The 26,055-nt window shown below is 42.5% G+C and overlaps 1 protein-coding gene across 1 annotated transcript in view; it reads left to right on the top strand.

Annotated features, from left to right (window-relative positions):
• GCNT1 (glucosaminyl (N-acetyl) transferase 1) overlaps positions 1-21,303 on the top strand; it is a 46,869-nt gene extending 25,566 nt beyond the window's left edge. Inside the window, exon 2 of the mRNA XM_040356033.1 lies at positions 19,307-21,303. Coding sequence (XP_040211967.1) covers positions 19,444-20,727 — 1,284 coding nt within the window. The 5' untranslated portion in view covers positions 19,307-19,443 and the 3' untranslated portion in view covers positions 20,728-21,303. The remainder of the gene's footprint in view (positions 1-19,306) is intronic.
• Positions 21,304-26,055: the final 4,752 nt, after the last annotated feature.

Raw genomic sequence — 26,055 nt, 5'->3', positions numbered from 1 at the left:
GCTTAACTGTGTGCCTAGCCTGTGTTTGTGTACTGTTAGGTACTTTTACTAAGGCAAGAGATGGATTTTGTTCTCTGCTTTGCAGAAACACAAAACCCATTCTGATTTGCCCCCCCCCCCCCCCACCCCCTCCTGTTAGAACTGAGATCTGCCTTGTTTTCATAGGTGGATCTGCGTTCTGTGTTTTACAGACGATCGGCAGGGTGCCGGAGGACATAGAGTGCCTGGCACCCACATATCGGCTTTTGCCGTGAATATTTACAAACAAGGTCTATAAAGGCATGGATGAGCGCATTTGGGGTGGTGGAACTTGACTGGCCTGCACAGAGTCCTGACCTCAATTCGATAGAACACGTTTGGGATGAATTAGAGCAGAGACTGCGAGCAGGCTTCTCGTGTAACATCGGTGCCTGACCTAACAAATGCATTTCTGGAAGAATGGTCAAACATTCCCATAGACGCACTCCTAAACCTCGTGGACAGCCTTCCCAGAAGAGTTGAAGCTGTTGTAGCTGCAAAGGGTGGGCCAACTCAATATTGAACCCTACAGACTAAGACTGGGATGCCATTAAATTTCATGTGTGTGTCCCCCAATACTTTTGGTAATGGTGTGTGTGTGTATATATTATAAAAGTTTGGGGGCCCTAAGTAACTTTCTAGCACATTTTTATATATATATATATATATATATATATATATATATATATATATATATATATATATATATATATATATATTCTAGGCCCAGCCTTCCTTAACGTGGTTAAAGTTGGTTTACAAATTATTTAATTTTAGTTCTATATGCAAACATAACGTTTCCATGAATGTTGCATCTTCAAGTAATGTGCATTGATTATTGCTGCTTTTGGGGTTTCAGGTTAAGTAATTATTTTTTTTCCATGATGGGTAAAGGATGATTAATCACTATCAAGATATCGTTGAATGTAGAATAAGCCAATCCTTCTGACCTGAGGCTTTCTTTGTGATTTGTTTCTAGTGGTGTTGTGTTCCAATCGGGGGGACCTGATCAGAAGGTCCATGCACCCCTATAGACTGGCGGGTGTTTGTTTTACACCCGTCTACCTTCGAGTCTGATCAGGTCTGCTAAAAAAAAAAGGTAGAGGACTGCATCCTTTTTCTGTTTTGATTGACCTGATCTGAGGTAGCCGAATGTAAAGGGACAGCCGAGTGTGTTTATACCTGGCTGCCCAGAGAGCAGAGTGGGGTCTGTGCGGGTCGGCTCTGCATAAACTGTGTGGGCATGGATGTGACAGGAGATCGGCTCACAGATACCCTGCTGTTTGATCTGTAATTTATGCCCTATGTGAAATGGGCCTAAAAATTATTATTTTCTGCAGTGCCTTTTTAATGCCATCCTTTTTCTATTATTGTTGGATATGCTTTCCTTATTATAACCAATTTACTATAATTCAGGTGTCCATGGGGACGGCTCTCTAGGACACGAAACACTGACTTTCTAGTAATTCCCTTGGTAATTAATTAGTGCGTATTATATCACTACATCTAGTGGAACATTAAATGTGTACTTGTTTTCACCCTTGGTGACTTATCTGTAGTGTTATTTTAAACAAAATGTGTTTTAGTAAGGTGCACTGAGGTAACTGTGCACTGTAAGCCTAAAGTAGGGTATACACTAGTATATTTTCAAACAATTACAAACAATCATACAATGGCTTGACGATTGTCATTCCAAATTTACTCTGTTAGAAAAGTATTTATTCAAAATACATTTTTAATCCTGCTCCTTATTAATTTCGAATGTGTTTTTTTTTTTTTTTTTTTATTCTTTGTAACCTCACAAATAATTAGAAAATAATGAATTTTCTTAATGTTAACTGAAATTACACTATTGTATACCCAGCTTAAGCCGGGTACACGCAGGTTGAATAAAAAAAAACCAGCTCTGGTTGGAGCCGCTGTACTAACCATGCAAGGTTAGTTCAGCGATCTCCTCCGCTAAGTTGTTGTGTTCTGACAGGAGGGCGGCCCCCTCACCAGAATACTCAAATCGGCACACTCTGCCATTGGCTGAGAGCGTTGATCGGGAGTCGATCGGCTGCTGGCTTTGGTCAGACAGACCAACATGCACATTGCACACGGGTCGAATGACGGCTTTTTTTTTTTTTTTTTAACCGGTCGTTGTCTCCCAACATTCGGCCTGTGTTCCCGGCTTTAATGTGGTTCTAAAGACAGAAGATATTTTTTTTTTTTTTATCTTAATGCATTAAGATAAAAAAAAAAACCTTCAGTGTACAGCAGCCCCCCTAATACTTACCTGAGCCCCATCTCAATCCAGCGATGTTGCAAGAGAGCCATGGGTTATCTGGGACTCGCCCTCCTGATTGGCTGAGACAGCAGTGGAAACCAATCAAAGTCCTCATTTGATCCAGCACTGCATGTCTGCAGCTTTCTCTATCTATATCGGGGATCCTCAAACTACGGCCCTCCAGCTGTTGTAGAACTACACGTCCCATGAGGCATTGTAAAACACTGACATTCACAGACATGACTAGGCATGATGGGAATTGTAGTTCCTGAACAACTGGAGGGCCGTAGTTTGAAGACCCATGATCTATATCTATATATTTTCCAACTATTCTGGTTACAATCCCAGTAGGGATAATTATCGGATTGTTTCAGCTCAACCCCTAGTAAAAATGTGCATAGAAGAAATCCCAAGCTTAAGTGAGATAACATCTCAGGTAGACACGTCATGATGAGGTCAATCGTGTATACATGTGGGTGGGTGTTTTTAAAAGCTTTTTTGTTATGCAGGCTTTTGCAGCAGTTTTTTTTTTTCTCAAAAAATTGTTGCTTAGGAGTTCGGTTTACATCAGTTTGCACATACGTGTTCAGTTTATATCATTTTGCACTTTGGTTCAGTTTACATCTTCTTCCCGTATATATATATATATATATATATATATATATATATATATATATATATATATATATATATATATATATATATATATATATATATATATATATATATATATATATATATATATATATATATATATATATATATATATATAATTTGTGGTTTTTGTTTATATAATAAAAGAAAAAAAAATCCAGTGGTGACCAAATGCCACCAAAAGAAAGCTCTGTGTGCGTACAGTGTTGCATCACCATGCAATTGCAGTTAAAAGTAGCCTATTGCCGAATAGCAAAAAAAAAGCCTGGGCAGGAAGGGGGTGAAAACCTTTCTGGGGTCAAGTGGTTAAAAAATGGACCTGAAGATCACCGATGTAGGCAGATAAAAACGGATTATCATTCAGTTACATCCACAAGCCCAAAGGAATTAATCGCTTTTCGATCTGAAAACTGACAGATACAAGATTGAAGAATGGAATGCCTGTATGAAAGTGGCCCTAAGTCCCCGTTCATACCTAAACAAATCTCTAAAACGCTCAACAAGCCAAATCCCATTCATATCAATAACCCCTGTTCACATATGAGCATTCTGTCACCTGAAGCAAAATGCCTGTCCCTTAAAAGAGTACATGAGCTTCTTTTTGGCAGATTACAATTGTTTTTTGGCCCCATAGACTTCAATAGAATGACCTTGAGTTTTAAGAGCGTTTTGTCACTCCTTTTATACTCAAACGGCAGCTCTCCGCCCCTGATTTCCTCTCCCTTTTTTCCTTCTAGTGCTTTCTATTGGCTAAACAAAAAAAAGCCTTAAAGGATCACTAAACTAATTTTTTTTTTTTTTAGCTAAATAGCTTCCTTTACCTTACTGCAGTACTGGTTTCATGTCCTCATTGTTCTTTTTTGCTTTGAAGTGGCTGTAATTCTGCTCTGATCTCCACACTTCCTGGTTGTCTTTTTCCTTATAACCATCGTACTGGGAGCTTTTCACTGTAGATCTAAGCTGTCATTACTGTGTGTCTAAAACTTAACAGAACCAATCAGATTCATTTTAAAAACAAAACACTGCCCTTAATTTGTTTGTTTTTGTTCTGTGTGTCTCTCTAGTTCACAGGAACATGAAAACAGTTTAAAAGTGAAACTAACCTACAGGCACATTATATGATTGATTTTTATCTATTTGTAATCATTTTTAAAAGGAATCGGTTAACTTTTATGTCTCTATACCCTGTAAACAGTCATTTCAGCAAAAAAAAAAATTTCCTTTAGTGACCCTTTAAGCTGTTAAACACTTTTAATACACTTGTAATATGCTTTTAAAGCACCTGCAAAAATGCTTAAAACACACGAAAAACACCAGTTAATGTTTGCTCTAGTTTGGCCTTGGAGGGCGTGCTTGTGTCTCTGTAGTAAACGATAATAAACTCTTTCAAGGCAAAAACGTGTGTGATGTGGTCCTCTGTGAAAAAAAGTGCTTTGTTTGTACAGTAATTTGTATAGAGGAACAGAGAATACTGCAGTTGGTTTTCCTTAAAATCGCAAGGAATTTTTCTTTATTTTTTTCTTTAAAAAATAACATTAATTTGGTAATGAATGTTCTTCGAAACCAAGACTTTTTTATTTATTTTTTGAGAATACTGCTGACACTTATATTTGGGTAAATATTAAGTTACTAGGTAACCTTACACTTTCCTAAAATAAAAAAAAAAACGCATAAATGGAGAGCTGAAAAAGCCTCCGTGCTAGCTAGCATAAAGTGCTGCTTTCAGAGTCCCAGCTACTGGCGAGCTCTGTGTTTTCACACATGAATAAGGGTGGACTTTCATACATCTGGTCTCAAACAGGAACACATCCTGCACTATGGGTGTATTTGTGTGTAGAATATATGTGCTCTGCATTTTATCAGCTGGTAAAACCTGAAGTGAGCCTTGCATCACAAAAAGCATTTAGCCATCTTTTACCTTCGTTGAGACTTGTGTATAATGCGTAGTACACGCAATGAGAAAATTGGACGAAAAATACCGCTTTAAAAGCGATCGTACATCAACAATCTGATTGTTGGTGCACATCGGGTAATTTCGGATGAACTGTCGTGAAGGGACAAACGCAAAAATATTTATTGTACAATGCCAGAATAAATGATTTTCATTGAGTAAATGCTTAAATGAAATTTTAAATAAAATGTAATTTACCTGTAAAAACCGTAACACCACGTATGCTCGTAAGCTAAAGCATACAATACAACACATATCACTTCTGAAGTTAGTCTGTCATGAGAGAATTTTCATAACTTTAGTAACCTATTGGTTTTTGATATTAGACTAGCATGCCAAAAAATAAATAAAAAATGCTTGAGCATTTGTACGATATTCTTGTCATGTGTACAAGGCTCAAGGCTTAAATCCACAAGTTAGGCCGCTCTGTCAATTCCACACTTGACATTACAATTCCTATTTCTTTTTCATACATCATGGGACACAGAGTTGGGCTAATATTCATTACCTACTGGGTTATACACCATCTCTAGGTGAATGGATACTGATAGACAGTGTTGGACAGGAAGTGATCCCCCTATGTAACCCCTCCCGTACAGGAAGTACATCAGTGTTTTTTTTTTTTTTTTTTTTTATTACCAGTGTCTGCAAGGTGGATTGGGCATGTTTTGTTTGAGCTCTCTGAGCTTCAGGTCTTTAGTCCCACAAACTGTTCCTAAATGAATCAAGGGATTGATCAATCTGATCCATTTGACACAGGCTTTATATGCTTGGATAAATGGTACCCAAGCCTCGCAAAGAAGACTCAAGATCCTGCAAGGTTTTGTCTGTAATGCGACCTCCAGGTGCTGGACCTTGCAAAGTGGAATCCTGGACACCACGGCGCTAAGGCATTCCTGCTGGGTGCTACACAGGTCCAAGGGAGTGGACCCTAAACATAAAAAGGGTACCCAGTCCTTGAAGGTCCTCAAGTGACAGAAACCTGCCGTGCAGGGTGAAGATTGGGCTCTTAGTTTCTAAGCTGCCCTGTGCCTGAACGGGTAAGTAAAAAACCCCTTATTTACTTATTGTGGGTGTCCCAGTGCTTGCAACAATCGGTAAAGCTAGCTGGAGGCTGGAAACTGGTGTGCGGTGACCATACAGGGGTGTTTGCAAAGTGTATTTTTTTTTTTTGCTTGTATCTTTCTTCTTTTTACCTGTATGAGGTTGCACGACTGTGCGCCATTGTGCCTTGGTTTGTCATGGCGCAGGGGCATTCGCATGAACGCTGCTGTGCTCGGCAGTTTGGCGGCCATGGCGCATGCAGCTTCGCCATAGGCATTTTGCACACTTGGAGCTGTGCATGCTCTAGCCTAATCTGGGTGCACAGAGATTTTCGCCATATGTTTGCCGGGACCACACACGTGTGCACGCATGCGCAGAACATCCGGACACACAGCCAGCTTATTTAAGCTGTATATGCCAACCAACCATGCAGTGCTTCAAGAAAGCAGCTGTGGTACACAGAGCAGGCTCTGAACCAGGCGTCTGCAGCGGTTCATCTCTCCTTACCTGGGTCATGCGAGTCACCAGGTGTTACTTGGCAGGATTGTTGCATAGGGGCTTGGGGAGCCCTATTTAAAGGGTCTCCCTTCTGAGGTGTGTTAATACTACACCCAGGTACTCCCTTTTTGTGGTTTGTAAATGTCTTCAAAAAAAGAGGAGCGGGACTAACCGTACAGGGAAGGGCACACCTCTGTCTTCAGTAGCTCCTGATCAACACTAGGGATATGACTAGGTTCTATCTCCTGAAACCCCAGAGGCTTCCGGGCAGCCTGAGACGCTGCGCCTATCTGGTATGGTGCCTACAGTCAATGCTGCTGCTTCACCCTTTATCACAAAGGATGAACTGTCCTCGGCCCTAGCCGGCTTAGAGCACAGTATTGCTGGCACGATTGCCTCCATCCTGCTGGGTAGCAAGAAGCGTGACAGATCCCCCTCCCCATAGCCTCCTAGTTTGGAGCAGGAATGGGTTGAGGATGGGCAAGAGCTAAAAGCTCAGGATTCTGTAGAGGGCCTGGCAGATGAGTCTCTGCTTCTGAGCAATCTGGACAAGAAGATATCCAGTTGGTGTGTGCCTCTCAGTTGCAGAGGCTTTCGATCCAGACTCTTACTGAGATGGTTTGTTCTGCCTTTAAGTTGCCTCTTGCAGAGGTTACTGAGCCTCCTGGTCCTCTTTGTGGTCCCTGAGACCTCTTCAGGCTGCACAGGCTTTCCCCTTACACCCACTGTTGGAACAAGAGGTGTATGCTGATTGGGAGCATCCTGACAGGATTTTTGTTCCTCCCAAGAGGTTTTCCCTTTTATATCCCATGGATGAAAAGTTTAAGAAGTGGAGCATGCTAGCTGTAGATGCAGCAGTTTCTTCCCTAAACAAGAACTTAACTTGTCTGGTGGATAATGCACAGGGCTTGAAAGACCCGTTTTACAAGAAACTGGAGTCAATATTAAAGACTAACTTTTCTTTGGCCAGTTCAGCTATTCAGCCAGCTGTTGCAGCAATTGATATCTGCCAGTCCATAAAGGATCGGCTCAGACAGCCTGACGGGCTTAACCAGGAGGATGATCTTGCTGAAAATAAGACAGATATTCCTTAAACGTGGTGTTTTGCTGTTGATGCCTTTTTACAGGATTCAATACAGCAGGTTTCTCGTTTGGCTCTCTTGTCTGTACCTATGCACAGAATTTTGTGGCTTAAGAACTGGTCAGACAAGTTCCTTTCATGGGGAACGTTTGGTGAAAATTTAAACAAAAGTTTTCCAGAGGGAAGAGTTCTCTATTAATGTAAAGTGCTGCGCAAACTGTTGGCGCTATATAAATCCTGTATAATAATAATAATAATACTGCCGGTGAAGAGAAGCACCAGGCACCCCCCATTTTAAAACCTCAGGGACTGCTTCCCCAGGGGTGTCTGCGCCAAGGCGGTTCCCCTGCCAACGGGGTGCTAGAGCCAGGGGCAAGCCACAGGGCCAGAAAAAGCCCCGGGTCCAAAGCTCTTCTAAATTTTGCACCAAGCTCTCCTTTCGAGGGGATGCCCCCTTTGCGGACATTTGGAGAACCGTGGTTAAGGACGAGTGGGTCTCCTCAACTATATCCTGCGGTTACAAGCTAAAGTTACAGGGGGTTCCCCCTCAGAGGTTTCTAAGATCCAGCGTTCCCTTGGATCCTCCAAAAAGAAACTTGCTGTTTCAGGCACTACATCATTTAGTGCATCGAGGAGTGATGTATCCAAAAGGGGCGCAGGGTTTTATTCGAACCTGTTTATGGTTTGAAAACCAAGCAGGGATCCAAGGCCCATTTTGGATCTAAGATCCCTGAACCAGTTTCTACTAATCCAGTCCTTTCAGATGGAGTCTGTCTGCTCAGTAGTAGCTTCGCTCCGAATGGGAGACTTTCTAGCCTCCATCGATATGAAGGACGCTTAATTTACACATACCTATCTTTCAGCCTCATTAGAGGTCCCTGCGACTTGCAGTAGAGTAGAGCCCTTCGGGCTTTCCACAGCTCCCCGGGTGTTTACAAAGGTCCTAAAACAGGGGTGGCCAATCGGTGGCCCAGGGGCCACATGTGGCCCGCATAGCCCTCTGATGTGGCCCGCGACCTCCTGCCCTGGAATGGTGGTTTAGCAAGCCCAGATCGCAGGTTGCCGATCCGCCATACCACAGCATCAGTGTTGTAAATTCTGGTGGTAGTGGAAGAAAGCAGCTACGGAGCAGAGCCCCGTAAGCCGATGCTTTCTCTACAGCACCGGCTTTTGCACAGGCAAAGTCCTATGGCAAAGTTCCGCTAACCCGCAGGATAGACACAGGTGCACTAAACCTGCACCCGCGGTGTGGGGAAATCGCAGAACATCAGTGTGAAAGCAGTCTTGGGCCCTTTTCCCATGATCAGCCTGACCAAATGGGACCCTCAATTCACCTCTATAGAGCGACAGATGTCTATTTACGCCTGCCTACCTCCAACCTGAAAAACAGAAGGGAGTTCATCCCCTTTCATCTGGGCAGATTGGAGGGCCTATAGAGTAGCCGTGACCTGTCATCCACCCACTCCGCTCATTGTGGCCCCCGAATGGTTACCAAGTTGCTTAAGTGGCCCTCACTCTTCAAAAGGTTGGGCACCCCTGTCCTAACACCAGTACTGGGTCTTTTAGGGGCCCAAGGGATCTTGGTGCTTGTGTATCTGGACGACCCCCTGCTCAGATTACTCACTACAGGCTCTAGGTCAGAGCATAACCTGCACAGTGCGGTATTTGGAAAGCTTAGGCTGGGTCATAAATACCAAAAGTCAGCCTTGAGACCAGCTCAAAGTCTGAAGTATTCAGGTCCGATCCTAGATACGGTCCAAACAAGGGTATTTTTGCCACCCGTAAGGATCTGTGCCCTGAAGGATCAGGTGCGTCGGATAAGGGGCACTGAACATGCCTCCATTCGGCTCTGTATGAGTCTGCTAGGAAGGATGGGGTCCTCCAAGGCAGTGCCCTATGCCTAGTTCCGTTCCAGGCTTATGCAACAAGATATCTTGTTAGCTTGGAACAGGAGAGGTCAAGCCCTGGATTATCCAATATTCTTATCTCCTTGGGCACGCTTAAGCCTAAACTGCTGGTTGCAGGATTAGAACCTGCGAAAGGGAAGATCCTTCCTCCCGGTAACTTGTAGAGTACTGGCTACAGATGCCAGTCTCTCAGGCTGGGGAGCGATCCTAGAAGGGGGCTCACAGCTCAGGGGAAATGGTCAAGGACAGAACAGATCCTGCCCATCAACATCCTAGAGTTACGGGCAGTACGTCTGGCCCTACGGTCCTGGACGGTGGAGCTTCAGGACTGCCATATCGGGGTTCAGTCTGACAATGCCACTGCAGTGGCCTATATAAACCACCAAGGCGGTACCAGGAGTCTTTCAGCTCTGAAGGAGGTGAACCACATACTAGCCTGGGCAGAGGGACATGTGCCGATTCTATCAGCAGTCCATATCCCAGGAGTAGAGAACTGTAAGGCAGATCATCTCAGCCGCTAGCAGATCTGCCCAGGGGAATGGTCCCTACACCCAGGGGTGTTCCAGGAAATTTTGCCAGCATTGGGGATGTCCAGACGTTGACCTATTGGCATCCAGGTTCAACAACAAGCTACAGCAGATTGTGTCCCGAACAAGGGATCCCTCTGGTAATCGGAGCAGATGCTCTGGTAGTTCCATGGAGCGAGTACTCCCTGGTTCATGCTTTCCCACCCATCCCTCTCCTTTCACATTTGTTGCGCAGGATTCGGAGAGAGGGGGGTTCCAGTTATTCTGGTGGCACCAGCCTGGCCCAGAAGGCCCTGGTTCTCGAAGATTGTGAGACTGACAATAGACGGGCCATGGCTGCTTCCACGCCACCCCGATCTTCTGTCTTTAAGGTCCTATATTTCACCCCTATTTACAGTCTCTAAATTTGATGGCATGGCTATTGAAGCCAGGGTGTTGACGGACCATGGCATCTAGGGCCGAAACAACTAATCGATTACGAAAATAGTTGTCAACTATTTTCATAATTGATTAATCGGCCAGTTGATTAGTTGGCCTGCATATAGTATGCATTATTGGTTTACATATCAGGAAATGCAGTGCAGCACACATACAGCTCAGTACACCATCCATACATGTCACTAAGTGCCTGAGAATTTGAAAGTGTGAGGAGCAATGCCTCATGGGACATGTAGTCCTCGAAGTGAGTGGTTCTAAAGGCATTCGTTTTTTTACCTTGCTATAGCGAGCGCTCTATACTATACTTTGCAGCTTGCTATTGAGGCACTCTGAAGGCAGGAGGAGCCAGAAGCATCGGTGAAGGACCCCAGAAGTGGAGAATCTGGGCTCATCTGTGCAAAACAATTACACAGAGCAGGTAAGTATAACAAGTTTGTTTAAAAAAAAAATAATCACTTTAAAGACTCTGTGCAGAGAAGATCGGCATCCAAACCCAGAGCAAGTGGAGGTAATAGAAGGCAATTACTGTAGTTGGTTATTTATATTTACCACTGCATATGGATATTTAAGAATAAATTGCCTTTTTTTATTTACATATTAACTAAATTGTACACCACACTTTTTTTTTTTTTTTTTTAAGATTATCCGATTAGTCGAAACAATAATCGGGCAACTAATCGATTATTAAAATAATCGTTAGTTGCAGCCCTAATGGCATCTTGGGACCAGTGGTGTCTACCCTTGTGAACGCTAGAAAAGCTGTCACTAGAAAGATCTATCATAAGGTCTGGAAGACTTGTATTGCTTGGTGTGAAGCTAGAAAATGGCATCCTCTGAAATAAGTGATGGGAAAATTCTCTCTTCTACAGTCGGCTGAGGAAATCAGATTGGCTGAGTACAATTGGAGGTCAGATTTCAGCCCTGTCAGTATTCTTTATCAGACCCCTGTTCCAGGAATCGGTGTTCCATCTTTTTCCTTTCTCGCAGGCAGGCAGGCTTTAACAATATGACTGTTGAAGAGACAATTCTGATGAACAGGGGCCTCTTGGATTCTGTCATTCACACTCCCTTCAAAGCTAGGAAACCCAACTTCTAGTAAAGTCTACTATTGCACCTGGAAGTCCTAATTTGCTTGGTGCAAGTCAAGGAACTTTCATCTTTTGAAAGAACTCTTTGAGATGCATACTGTTCTTTGTCCAGGTCTGGTCTAGACCAATATTTGGCCTTAACCATTAGAGCAGTGTTCTTCAACCCTGTCCTCAGAGACCACTAACAGGCCAGGTTTTATGTATTACCATGGGGAGATGCAGACTAGAATACTGCAATCACTGAGCAGCAAATTGTATCACCTGTGATGTATTTCAGTTATCTTGCAAACCTGGTCTATTAGTGGGCCCTGTGGACAGGGTTGATGACCACTGCATTAGAGGACTAAACCGTGACATTCTTTTTATAGGGACCTTTGGCCTCTCAGTTATGGTCTTTGTTCAGTGAGTCACTCGTATAGCTCCTCCTGTTAATTCGCCTGTATCCTTGTGGGATTTCAGTCTGGTTCATGGGTGGCTTCTGAAAGCCAAAAGAGCCAATCAAGTTTTTTTTTTTTTTTTTTCCTAACCGTTCTTATCCATAAGTGGTCTTTCTGATAATTAACACATCTGCTAGAGGAGTCTCTGTCCTTTCCTTCTAAGGCCTCTTTTTTCCCTGAAAAAATATGTTCTCTGCTTTCCACATTGTTCAGGATATTGTCCTTTCTTTATCTCATGCTTTGAAGCATCCTAGGGAGATTTTCTTGCACTGTTCGGTGTATGTACTGTGAGTTTATCTCTGTTACAGCTTTCTTTCAGAAATTGAATTTCTGTTTGTGCTTCCTGAGGACTCCCTGCATATCGCTCCACCATTGCTAGGTGGATTAGAAAAGCTTTCGTCTAAACCTAAAGCCTGAAAGATGGTGTTCCTTCCCTCCCTGTTCAGACATGCTCTGTTGTACTTCTTATGCCACGTACACACGATCGGTTCATCCGATGAAAACGGACCGATGGATTTTTTTCATCAGATATCCGATGAAGCTGACTTTCATCAGTCTTGCCTACACACCATCAGTTAAAAATCTGTTTGTGTCAGAACGCGGTGACGTAAAACACTACGACGTGCTGAGAAAAATTAAGTTCAATGCTTCCGAGCATGCGTCAACTCGATTCTGAGCATGTGTGTATATTTAACCGATGGACTTGCCCACAGACGATCGTTTTTTCTATCGTTTTTTTAACCATCAGATAATTTTAAAACAGGTTCTAAGTTTTTTCACTGATGGGGGGGGCGATGGGGCCCACACACGATCGGGCCGTCCGCTGAAAACTGTCCATCGGACCATTTTCATCAGACGAACCGATCGTGTGTACGGGGCATTAGACTTAGAGGAGTTCCACCCAAATTTGGAACTTCCTCTTAACCCACTCCTCTCCCCCTTACATGCCACATTTGGCATGTAATTTTTTTGGGGGGGGAGTGGGGGCTTCAGCACGAGTGGGACTTCCTGTCCCACTTCCTCCTTCCTGTAGGCGACTAAGCTTAGTCGCCTTCAGGAAGTGGCTGCTGTTGGCGATCGCCTAGGACACGTCACAGGTCCTAGGCGATCTCCTGGCCAATTACACGGCGCCGGGCCGCGCCGCTCGCGCATGCGCAGTGCCGCGCCGCTCGCGCATGCGCAGTGGGTGCCCGGCCGTGAAGCCGAAAGCTGTCACGGCCGGGTGCCCACACTGAAGATGAAGACGCCGGCCGGGGAGGGGGGAGAGGAGCGGAGCCCCGGCCGGCGCGTCGCTGGAGCGCTGGAGCAGGTAAGTGCCTGTTTATTAAAAGCCAGCAGCTACACTTTTTGTTGCTGCTGACTTTTAATAAACACACAAATGGCTGGAACTCCCCTTTAAGCATCAGGCAACTGTCTCAGATTGCCTGTCTATTTGGGCTTCTCTTCATTTAAGTTTGACTTATTGGTATAATCCATAACCTGGAGTACTGTAGTGGGCTCTTCCTTCTATTATTGTGATCTCCCCATGGCTTGCTACAGAAATTAGGCTAGCTGGGATTGAAAGGGTTTATCAAGAAGGATGTCCCTGCAAACCTTTTTTGTCAGCGTCCAATCACCTGAAGGTGCCCTGTACCATATTCCAGAGATTACTGATTTACTTTTATTTAATTTAATTTTTTTAGTCTACTCCTCCAGATTCATTGTGAAAAAGTTAAAGCACCACTCTGGGCAAACTTCAGTAGTCTTGTAGGCACATGTATACCTAGTAGTAATGTTTACTCCAGTTACCTTTTTTATAGACACATAATTTTTTGGAAATCGCTTCCAAAAGTCATCCCAAAATGTTTTTCTATTCCCCCGTTTTCTGTTCAAGTGACCAGACACTTGTGATTAGTGACCAGACCCTGCCTCTGTATAGTTTCAGTCGCTATTTCTGTGACATCACATTCGTGTTAAAGGAACAGTGGTTTGTACTAATCAAAGGTATTGAAGTGGTTAAAACAAGCTCACAGCAGCAAGCTTTGTATTGTTGTATTCAGCCTTCAATCAACTTTCGAGTAAAAGTGACCTAGGCAGCTCTAGAGATCCCTTTTACAGAGTCTGAAGGTGTGTAGGGCCATAAATCATGGTTGTCTGTCTAACGTGTGCTCGCAGTTTTAGCAATTGACACGTTTGGTATCTATTTACACGATAAACAGTTGCGCAAATTTCATTCAGCATAAAAAAAACTTATTTAATTTCTTTAAAAAATGCAAATTAAAATGAGTGAAAAGTGTGTGTGTGTATGTGTGTGTGTATGTGTGTGTGTATATATGTGTCTGTATATGTATATGTATGTCTGTATGTCTGTATGTATGTATATATATATATATATATATATATATGTATATGTATATATATATATATATATATATATATATATATATATATATATATATACACACACACTTTTCACTCATTTTAATTTGCATTTTTTAAAGAAATTAAATACATTTTTTTTTATGCTGGGGAAAAAATATATATATATATATATATATATATATATATATATATATATATATATATATATATATATATATATATATATATATATATATATATATATATATATATATATATATATATATATATATATATATATAATTTTTTTAATACCTTCAAAGAAAAGTGGTAATGTTTCGGAACAGACCAATCGTCTGAGTATCTGCCCTGTCCTGATTTAACCTATAGGACTTAGTGCAAGCATGAGAAAGGATTACACTGAGACTGTCCTCAGATTGATGATACTCACTTTATTGGTTCCGGATACATGGGGGTTTTATCGGTGGGCTACTAATGCGATGAATATGTGTATCATTGGCATAATGATATCTAGGTATTAGTAGCTTGGGATTGGTTGTGTCCGTGTAAGGTGAACTTCCTCCAGGATCTGGGCGTCACCAATTGGGGCGTAGTCCTGGTTGGGGGCGCCATTTTTTAGTTGCATTTTTCACTTGATGGGAGGGGGTGCTACTAGCCGCCATTTTGAGCAAGGAATATAAAAGCAGTTTATATATACAAAGTAAGATATAGACTTTATAGTATAAAAAAAAATGAATAGAAAATGGTCATTTTACCTGATCCCTCATAGTAGTTATGCATATGCTTACATAAAATATTCAAATATTGCTTATTTGCAACCATGGCATTATTAGTCCTGAGTTGGGAAAAGCCCCAGAATTCAATTTCCCTGCGTTTCTCAGCAGTTTATGTTAAAACTTGAGGATTGATGATATGATGACAGACAATTTGAGTTTCTTCAGTTTGGGGAATTTGGTGGACTGAATGTTTATCTAGTGCCCACATATATTTCAATCTGATCACTAGATAATCCAATTTTTATTACTATTGCATCTGTAAAGAAAAAACTAAAGTATGTGGACACTTTGCAATCACTTTCAAGTTTCTAATTAAAGTTAAAGACTGCAGAAAACAAGCAATAAAAAGTTGTTGGAATGTCTAACCTATTCCCACTCTGTTCTATTTAAAGAAAAAAAAAATGCCTTGCCATATACTTTAAATTGTAATTTTTAGCTTTCAAATTCGAATCAAATCTTTAAAAAAATAAAAATAAATGCATGTGCTATGTATGGACATGATTGTCAGCAGGGCTAATGTATAAAAAATGAGGAAGGAAATGTGAAGTCACAGCTCACCAAAACCGTCCTTCACTAGAAAAATAACGGCTAGAACGGAAAGTTGTGTGTAGAGATGAAACTAAAGGAAACCATCGAGTTGCTTTTTTTTGTTGGTTTCAAAATGACCAACACGCTAAAGTGATGCATGCGGTAACTGTAACAAGTGTGAAAATGATGGGTACAGCATTCGCTATTAATTCTAATGGAAAGTCTATACTGGTGGGTGGAGCGAGGACGTGTGTGTATGTGGCTTGTCAGGAATTTTGAGAGCGAGCTTAAACCGTGGAATTGCCCTTCAAAAAAGTATGAATTGATAAAATAATATTTACACCAAAAAAAAAAAATTCTACAATTTGGGGAATGGTCCATTAAGGGCGCACCGGCGCCACCCCCCCCCCCCCTATCCATTGCTTCCCCCTTTATCCATGCACCCGGCGTCCTTGAATTCCAATGTGGTTGGGGGTGTGTTTTTTATTTTTTTAAGCACCGATTAGAGCCAGAGGCTCTAATGGGCTTCAAAATAGGGTGAACTCGGAGCCCACCCAGGTGTGTGAGACTAGGGAATGAATATTTCCTATTCTCACACTGAATCGCCTCTCCACCAATCAGGAAGCACGGGTCTGAGACCTGTTTCCCGAATGGCCGAAAGGAGAAGCATTCTGATTGGCTGCTGAGGAGGAGGGAGGAGATGGAAGCCACAAGCAGGGATAGGAGAAGCTGCCCGCAGATCCGGGGAAACTGCCTGTGATTGCCCACCATGGATGGAGTAAGTGCAGCGGCTGACCGACCCGTGGGGTGGGTGTGTGCTGGGTGCACTGTTTGCCACCGCCCCCCCAAGAAAATTTACCTCCAGCCGTCACTGATTGTCTTATTATGCAAATGCATTAACCATAACTGTGCCAATGATCACTTAACGGAAACCTTTTTTAAAAGAAATCTTTTGAGTTTTTTGTTTATTTTTAAATGGTGAGGAAGGGTTACAATCTGTTAGGATATTTTTATTATGGTGGTGCGGTGCGGTGGCGGTATAGCGGCGCTAAAAATAGCGTCGCTATACCGTCGGAATCCTGCCAGCGCCTCGGGCTTTCACATTGAGAAGGCTGGGCAGGAGTTTTTCAGGCGGTATTTAGGCGCTATTTTTAGCGCTGTACCACCTGAAAAACTCCTCAGTGTAAAAGGGGCCTTATTCAAAATGCAGTAATGATTTTACAATGTGGAATTTACTTGAAGACTTTCAATACGAATTAATAGGTTTTAATAAACTGTCTGTCTGTGAATTTGAAGCATTTGTGTGGGGTGGATTGGTCAATAGTTCAGGAAATACTTGCTTTTTATGTTGCTTGATTTGATCATTTTTTTACTAAATAAGCTGTAACTATTCACTCAACAAATTTGAGTGAAATTTCTCTTTAATAATCCAGTCAAGGGAAAAACTTTTTTTTTTTTTTGTTTTGTGATTGGGTATTTAAAGTAAACACAGCTACAGTTTGAGTGAACTTTCACTTTAAAGATGAACTATGGGAAACTTTTAAAACTCCTTGCACCCCATACACTGCAAGAGTTAAATGCTATTTTTAGTTCTAGAAACCATTAAAAAGCAGCTTTATTTACTTTATTCATTGCTCCCCTGGCACTCCTCTTTCCTTTAGATAGTGTGGGGGGGGGCACTTCCTTTTTTCAATGAAGGACTGCTATGCGGCTCTGGAGGACCATACGATGATGAGAGGGCCTACAAAACAGCAAGGGACTTAAAATTGCATTTAAAGGTACCCTAGACAAAAAAAAAACACATTTTATAGTTGTAAATTATCATTCATTGCATTGAAGTGATATTACGTTTCCTTTTCTTTTTTTGTAAAAAAAAAAAGCATACCTGCTCAGTGCATTGATTTTGTACAGAACAGCCTCAATCCACCTCTTTTCATGTCCCCTGCCGACTCTCCTGACTCCTCCTTCCAGCCAAGTGCCCCAATAGGAAGCCATTTCTTTCGGGGACACTCGTATGGGCTCACTCCCGAGCTGGGCTGTTTGTGTCTCTGCCTTGGCCCCACCCCCTGCTCTTTATTTACAGGTTTTCACTGACAGCAGAAATGGCTCCCACTGCTGTCAGCTGAACCCATGAAAGAAGAGCTGCTGCAGAGTGCACGTTGGCCCAAGATCGGGCTCGGGTGAGTATTTAGGGGGGAGCTGCACGTAAAAGGTTTTTTAATGTTGATGCATAGAAAAAAAAGTTTACTTTTTACAACCACTTTAAGTATTAAAAGGGCATTAATCGTTGACTAAAAATGCTGTATTAGTAGTGTTAAATACATTTTTGATAATGTGTCCCCTGTGCATCCCTGTAGCTGCTGTTTTTTAATATTTCCTGGGTGGTATAGACTTTGGGTAAGCATTATGCTCCTCACTTGTGTGTGTGTTTGTTTGTTTTTTTTTTTTTTTTTTTACCATTAGCAGACCTGCTTCAGAAACCAGAATCAAACAACTGATCGGCACAGCACTGTTATGCCTTGTACACATGGGCCAAATTCCAGGCGGCATCGGCCAGTTTAATAAAAACCAGCTGACATTTGGCTTGTGATGGCTGAAAGCGCCGATTGGAGTGTTCTTGGGGGGCGTCCCCCCTGTCAGAACACAACAGCTCAGTGGGGGAGATCGCTGTACCAACGTCAGATTGTTAGTACATCGGCTCTGGCAGGAGCTGATATGGTGTGTACCAGGCTTTAGTCTGCACCTACTAGTGGCTAGCAGGGAGGTACATGCTTTTTTTAAAGGAGGGCCAGAGATGTGTTCTTTCACGTTTTAATTACTTAGGGCCCTTTCACACGGGGCGGATCAGTAATGATCCGCCTCCGTGTGTGCGTCAGCTCAGCGGGGATCCTCCGTAAAATCCCCACTGAGCTGTCGGCTGACAGGGCGGTCCCTTTCACACGGGGCGGATCAGTAATGATCCGCCTCCGTGTGTCCGTCAGCTCAATGGGGATCCTACGTAAAATCCCCGCTGAGCCGTCGGCTGACAGGGCGGTCCCTGCACAGTGTGCGGGGACCGCCCTGTCTTTTCTCTGCTCTCCCCTATGGGGGGATCGGATGAACACCGACCATATGTCCGTGTTCATCCGATCCGCAGACGGAAGAAAAAATAGGATTTTCTTTAATCCGCAAATTCGGAGGCGGGTGATTACGGGTGTCAGCGGATGTTCATCCGCTGACACCTGCAATCACATAGGGACCAATGTATGTCCCGTTTTCATCCGCAAACGGATGGATGAAAATGTGGACATACGGTCCGCACATGTGAAAGGGCCTTACACACTCCACATCTAAATGGTGGTTACTAGCGATGGACCTGTGCATGTTCGGACCGGACCCACCAAGAAGCCGTCACTGCTCATTGCCGCTCATAGGCAGTGAGGCATTTCCTGACCGGCAGCTGCACATACCCTGGTGGATTTGATCCAAACACACCTGAGCCCATCACTAGTGGCTACTATTGGAACTTGAAGCTACTTACATGTGGCTATTTAAAAGTAGGATGCAATGATGTAATATCATTCAGCATCAATGTATATTTGGTTAGATAAATAGATCTAAATAAGGAGGGCTTAGTTTACAAATGCAGCATCTTATCTAAAAGACACTGGTGTATAAGTAGCTTGTTGTTTTTTTTTTTTTTAAATGATTTAATTTTAAATCTAACCATAGTTTCTTTTTCTGTTTCAGGAGCTGCTTGGCCCATACGATTTAAAATGACACTTCTGCAGCTGATATTTGGTGACGACGACGACTAGGCTGTACAAGATAGTCTTCTCCATTGTACTTTTTTTTCTTATGTTTAAAGTGCCCTGCTAATTTTTGAAATGCTGAGAAGAAAACTCCGCCATTGCAAAGTGAATTGCGTAAGCCTTTTCCTCTTTATAGCTCTAACCGCTGTGACTCTTACGCTGTTTAAGAACCACAGCAAAGCTCTGGTTTTTAGCAAAAGAAACTTAGAGTTGGTAGAGGAAAACCAAAACCATGTCAACTGCACCAAAATCATCAAGGGGGACATTGAGGAAATTCAGGCTGCCAAACTGGACCTGCTAAGAGTGGATTACAAAAAAACTCACAGCTGGCTGACGGAAAATGACTTCATCAATATGACAAAAGACTGCAACTCATTTACTAGAAATCGTAAATATTTCCTGTATCCCCTTAGCCAGGAGGAGAGTGAATTTCCTATAGCCTATTCAATAGTGGTTCACCAAAAAATTGACATGCTGGAAAGACTTTTACGTAGCATTTATATGCCTCAGAACTACTACTGCATCCACGTTGATAAAAAGTCTTCGGAATCCTTTTTGTCCGCGGTGAAGGCGATCGCATCTTGCTTTGAAAATGTCTTTATTGCATCTGAGCTGGAGAATGTAGTGTATGCATCTTGGACTCGGGTTCAAGCTGACCTTAACTGCATGAAAGATTTATACAAAGCCAATGCACAGTGGAAGTACTTAATAAACCTGTGTGGCATGGACTTCCCAATAAAGACCAACGGGGAAATGGTGCAAATGTTAAAAGCGTTAAAAGGAGAGAACAGTCTAGAAACTGAAAAGATGCCAGCGCACAAAGAAACCAGATGGCGAAAACACTATGACATAGAAAGCGGGGTTATTCATAAAACGGATATTGACAAAGAACCTCCACCTTTTCAGATTACAGTATTTTCTGGCAGTGCCTACTTCATTGTCAGTAGGGCATTTGTTGGGCATGTTTTGGAAAATGAAAAAGCTAGAACGTTTTTAGAATGGTCCAAGGATACCTATAGCCCGGATGAATTTTTGTGGGCTACCCTAAATAGAATTCCAGAAGTGCCTGGATCAGTCCCTGCAAATATTAAATATGATATATCTGACATGAATTCCATAGCCAGGTTTGTGACATGGGAATACTTGGAAGGAGATGTCAGCAAGGGTGCCCCATATCCTCCATGCAGCGGGACCCATGTCCGCTCAGTTTGTGTCTTCGGTGCGGGGGACTTACAGTTCATGTTGAAGCAGCACCACTTGTTTGCTAACAAATTTGATGTAAATATGGACCCCGTTGCTATTCAGTGCCTGGAAGAACATTTAAGACACAAAGCTATATATCCAGATAGAGACACTTGAGCTGTATAAATGGCCATTGGTATACATAGTGCACATTCTTTGATGTGATAAATCAACCTTGCACATTGTAAGTAGCACTAGATTGTAACAGAAATGTACACATTTAGCCTATGCACTGTTCCACAGCTGGAAAGATGAATACCATTTTTATTTTAACTCCGTAGGAGTTGCAGTGCAATAAAATCCCAGCTGCGTTTTCCTATCCTCATGTCAGATTGAGGCGTTATTTATAATTGTGACTGTTTAAATTATGTTGACAGGGTTGGGTAACATAACAACCAAAGAAAATCTCAACATCCTGCCACGTTTTTGTGTAAAATATTTATATGGCGCACCTGTTACTCGTCCGAGACTTTCCCTAAAAAGTGGACTTTTTTTATGTCTTACATGCAGTGTGTCTGATCTACTAATGTGTTCCATTTCGGGGCCAATGTTGGGTAGAATTGCCAAAACTTAGCTGCCTGTCATACCATGCATTCTTGGAGGAATTGATTTGTTATGGACATCCCAGTCATTTCCTGAAACATTTCTCAACAGTCATACAAACTGGAGACGGTGTCTTTTTTTTCTTTTTTTGCTTCAATGCAAAAATCTCCTTAATTTCTTGTTAACTAAGTTATACAAGTCATTTCAGTGCCATCCAGTCAACCCTAGTTCCACCCATAATATACGGTATTTCATCCTAGGGCAAGCCATAGATTTGCTTTGATTTTCTTTCCTTCGACCACAGGTGAAAGAAAAGATAATCCCTCAATTTCCCTAGCAACACAGTGTTGTGCCTTCCCAGCCAACAAAACACAATGATTACTGCTAGTGGCGCTATAACAGTAACCACATATAAAAAATCTGACAGGCTGGTTGTAGCCAAGTCGAATGATGGATTGACTAGGGTACAACCAGCCTGCCCATAGATGTATCGAGTCTTGGCCGGCCAAGATTTGATCCATTTATGGCTGGCTTAAGGTTTGTAGTCAAACATTTGGACAAAATACTGTATTTATTGGCGTATAACACTCACTTTTTTACCCTGAAAAATAGAGGGTTAACTGTGCCTGCGTGTTATACGCAGGGGGCTGTGGAATTTATTTTTCCTGAAAATTCCCTCTTAAAGTTAGGGTGTGTGTTATACGCCGATAAATACGGTAGTCCATTTGCCAAAATAATGCTCGATTTCAGCTTTCTGAAAGAATTCAGTAATCAATGCCAGATACTCCTTAATGGTAAAACTGTTGAGACTATTAAATGGGGGAAGGGGGGACTATAATTCGCCCACTTCTGAATGAGCTCTCCATCATTCCCGGCTGTGTATAGCCAGATATTAACATATTTGATTTTCCACTGGAACATTTTCTTATGTTTTATCCAATATGGAGTTTATGTACAAGAGTTTTTGCCAGATTTCATGTTTATGAATTTGTGACCAAAAGATAAAAATATTTTATCCAATCTGTAATTAAGTTTTATGTATAGCTGATGTAAAAATAGTCTGGTAATTATGAAACCCCCTTTACTAATGTTTAAATATTCTTGTCAACTGAAATTTATTTAATATCTGTAACATTTTGTTTGTTGTGTTTTGCTACACCGTTTATTTTAAGCATTTCAATAATCCTTAATTTTTTTTTCCCTTTCCATCTTCCTCCAAATCCAAAAGTCTGCATTATAGATTTGTATGCAGAGCACCTTTCCTCAGGGCATTTTTTAGTATCGTTAAGTGCCTGTCCAATGTTCATATAAAATGATATTTTATATTTTTCTACAAAATCAAGCACCTTTATTTTTCTGGGTCATAATTGTCAAAATGGGTACTATACAGTAAATGTAAATGGTTTTGATGCTGATCGAATAAAGCCAAAACTTGCTTAAATTGCACGATGTGTCCGATTCTTTACAGTCTCTGCCACAGTTTTCATAATGTGTGTTGGCCATTTTTCATTTTTACCTATATCATGAGTTTTAGGAGTCACTGTGTGCATTAGATTAGAACAATGAAAATTGACATTTACAGTCAGAAATTTAACATTTAGAATGTGTCATTACTCTCAGACCAGGTTCATACTGCACACAGAACAATTTGGTAACAATTAAAGCACATTTATGCTTGTGTTACTGTTTCTCCTCAACTCCTGACAGGATCACTTTTTATTTTTTTAAGTTTAGGTACAGAACAGAGCCTATTGGGCATACCCAGGCTCAGTACATATACAACAGAGAGACACACACACACACACACATTTATTTATTTTTTATATATACCGTATTTATAGGCGCACAGACGTATAACACGCACCCTAATTTTAAGAGGGAAGTTTAAGGAAAAAAACTTTCAACAGCCCCTTTTACATTCCAAAGCCCCCCCCTTCCCCTGCACATTACACAGACCAAAGCCCCCCCCCCTTCCCCTGCACATTACACAGACCAAAGCCCCCCCACCGCACATTGCACAGATCCCCGCACATTATGTAGCTCCTCTTTACATTACACAGCATTTTCCCTGCACAGTACACAGCTCCTTTACATTGCACAGCCCCCTTGCACTCCCCAAGAGACCCCCCAGTCTCCTGGGTCAGCACTTCCAGCGTACTCTAAAGTTTTAAAACAATCACTGCCAGTCACTTCTCGTACATACGGTGTCACTGTTCTTTCCGGCTGGTCACATGATCGCTCTCCTCTGTTTCATGTGACCGCTCTTCTCCTCCAATCTTAAACTACATTCTGAGGGGGGAGGAGGAGAGTGGCCAGAAAGAACAGGGAGAATGAGGTATGTGCGGTCTATGACAGTGATGTGTTTTTTTTAATCTGCCAGCGGGCTGTCCCAGGGCTAGGAGAGGCGGGACGGCTGGCATGGCACCACCGCCCAATCCCCACCCACCCCGTTGGTAAAAAAGAAAGTGATATGGGCGTATAACACGCACCCACTATTTCCCCCTGATTTTAAAAGGAAAAAAGTGTGTTATACGCCGATAAATACGTGTGTGTGTGTGTGTGTGTGTGTGTGTGTGTGTGTGTGTGTGTGTGTGTGTGTGTGTGTGTGTGTGTATGTATGTGTATTAGAGCTGCACGATTAATCGCGGAGAGAATCTCGATTCTCTCCGTCCACGATCTCCCCGCGGGATGACCCGCGATTTTCATATGTCGCCGCCGGTTCCACGTAACCAGCGTGGAACGCAAATGGCACTGACGTCAGCAACCGGAACTGACGTCAGTTATCAGAGGCAGAGTGATGCCTGGGCGTGGGCGGTACCAGCACGCTTCTCGGCTGGCGGGAAAAAAGCCGTCGCTACTGTCCGAGGTGCTGAAGGCGCCGCCTGTGTCCCCCCGGAGAGCCACTCTGGACGGTGAGTGAACCGCGTTCTGCCTTTGTGTACCTGCACCCCCTGCAATGTCACCCAGGATGTCTTGTGACCCCCAGCCAGGTGACCCTGTATATGGAGAAGATGCTAAGCTGTGTTCTGTATATGGAAAGATGGCACAAAGATGGTTTTAAACTGTGCTCTGTATATGGGGGGTGGCATATAGATGGTGCTGGGCTGTGCTCTATATATGAAGGGATGGTGCTGGGCTGTGTATATGGATGGATGGCATAGAGATGGTGCTGGGCTATGCTCTTTATGGATGCATGGCATAGAGATGGTGCTGGGCTGTGCTCTGTATATAGGGGGGGGGGGGGGGCATAGATGGTGCTGAACTGTGATCTGTATATCAGGGGGAATGGTGCCGGGCTGTGCCCTGTATATCGGGGATGGCACAGATGTTGCTGGGCACTGTATATAGGGGATGGCATAGAGATGGTGCTGGGCTGTGCTCTGAATAGGGAGGAAAGGTATAGTGGGTACTGGGTTGTGTTCTGTATGTTGAGGGGTGGCACAGAGATGGTGCCTTCAATTGGCATTTCCATGTGCCACAATTGCTAGATATTAATAATAATTATACAGCACCAACAATTTGCATACTGTACATTTCTCATCAGTTCCTGATCTCATGGAGCTTACAATCTAAGTCCCAAACTCACATACACATATTAGGTCCAATGTAGACAGGAGCTAACCTGCCAGCATGCTCTTGGAGTTGGAGGAAACTTGAGTATCAGGCTAAAGGGGGGCCCTTATAATATATATTATGAATATTACCACAGTCAAATAATTATTTTTTTTGAGAATCGTAAGAGAATCGTGATCTTCATTCTATGCAAAAGAATCGTGATTCTCATTTTGGCCAGAATCGTGCAGCCCTTGTATGTGTGTAATATATATATATATATATATATATATATATATATATATATATATATAATTTTTGAGTATAAGCAGAGGACCTAATTTTACCACACAAAAACTGGGAAAAGGTATTGACTTGAGTATAAGCCGAAGGTGAGAATGCAGCAGACCAAAAAAAAGGGCTGAAAAACGTGGCTTATACTCCAGTATATACGATTATTTTTAGATAGACACACTCTAATGCCCTGACACTGAGCCAGGAGTACACTCCATTAGCCACTTAAAGATTCCTACAAAATAATGTGATTCACTCAGTACAGTAAGAACTGGGTAAAGGGTGAAAAATTCCACCTCCAATCAAATTTCTTGCATAGGATAAAAGCAGTCTTACAAGGGTTCATGGGGCTCTATGGTGGGCCAGGGTGTCCACTAGACAGACCGCCACTGTCTGAGGTATCTGTATGGTGGGCACTGAGTAGATAAATGATATTGCAGCCACCCAAAATTTTGAATATGAGGACGTTGCCAGGAAATATGAACTGAGTACAATGAGTCTGCGGAGCACCGCCAGCACACACCGCAGGGATATGGAGAGATATTCTGTGTAGTCATACAGAGGTGAGATAAATTCTGTGCAGGATTTTAAAGTCTATCTTTAACTAAGACTAGTTGGAGAAAGGAACATTCCCATAGTTTGCCCCCCCCCCCCAAGTCGCCATCTAACCCAGGAACATCTAATGTCCATCTAGCTTTAATATATTTGAGTCCCAATTGGACAGAGGGGAGCATAGCCTTAAATATTTGAGAGGGGCTTAGCTAGAGATTCATCTCTCAGTACAGTCTTGAGGGTGGAGGTAAAGAAAGCTGCAGATGAAGTTTCTAATTGTGTATAAAATGCGTGCCTGAGCTGCAAATATCTTACAATATACATTAGGAAGACCAAACTGTGCTTTTAGAGCATCAAAGGTCTTCAATTCCTCTCCTGGACCGATCTGTTCCAAATGTTTTTATAGCCTTTTACAGCCCGGATCTGGAAATCAGGTATTGAAGCAAATTCTGGTAGGGATGGGTTGAACCATATCTGGGTATATGGAATAACATGCCCGGGGGT

Source organism: Rana temporaria, chromosome 1, assembly GCF_905171775.1.
Source record: "Rana temporaria chromosome 1, aRanTem1.1, whole genome shotgun sequence".
NCBI lineage: Eukaryota > Metazoa > Chordata > Amphibia > Anura > Ranidae > Rana > Rana temporaria.
This window is presented reverse-complemented; position numbering and strand designations above follow the sequence as displayed.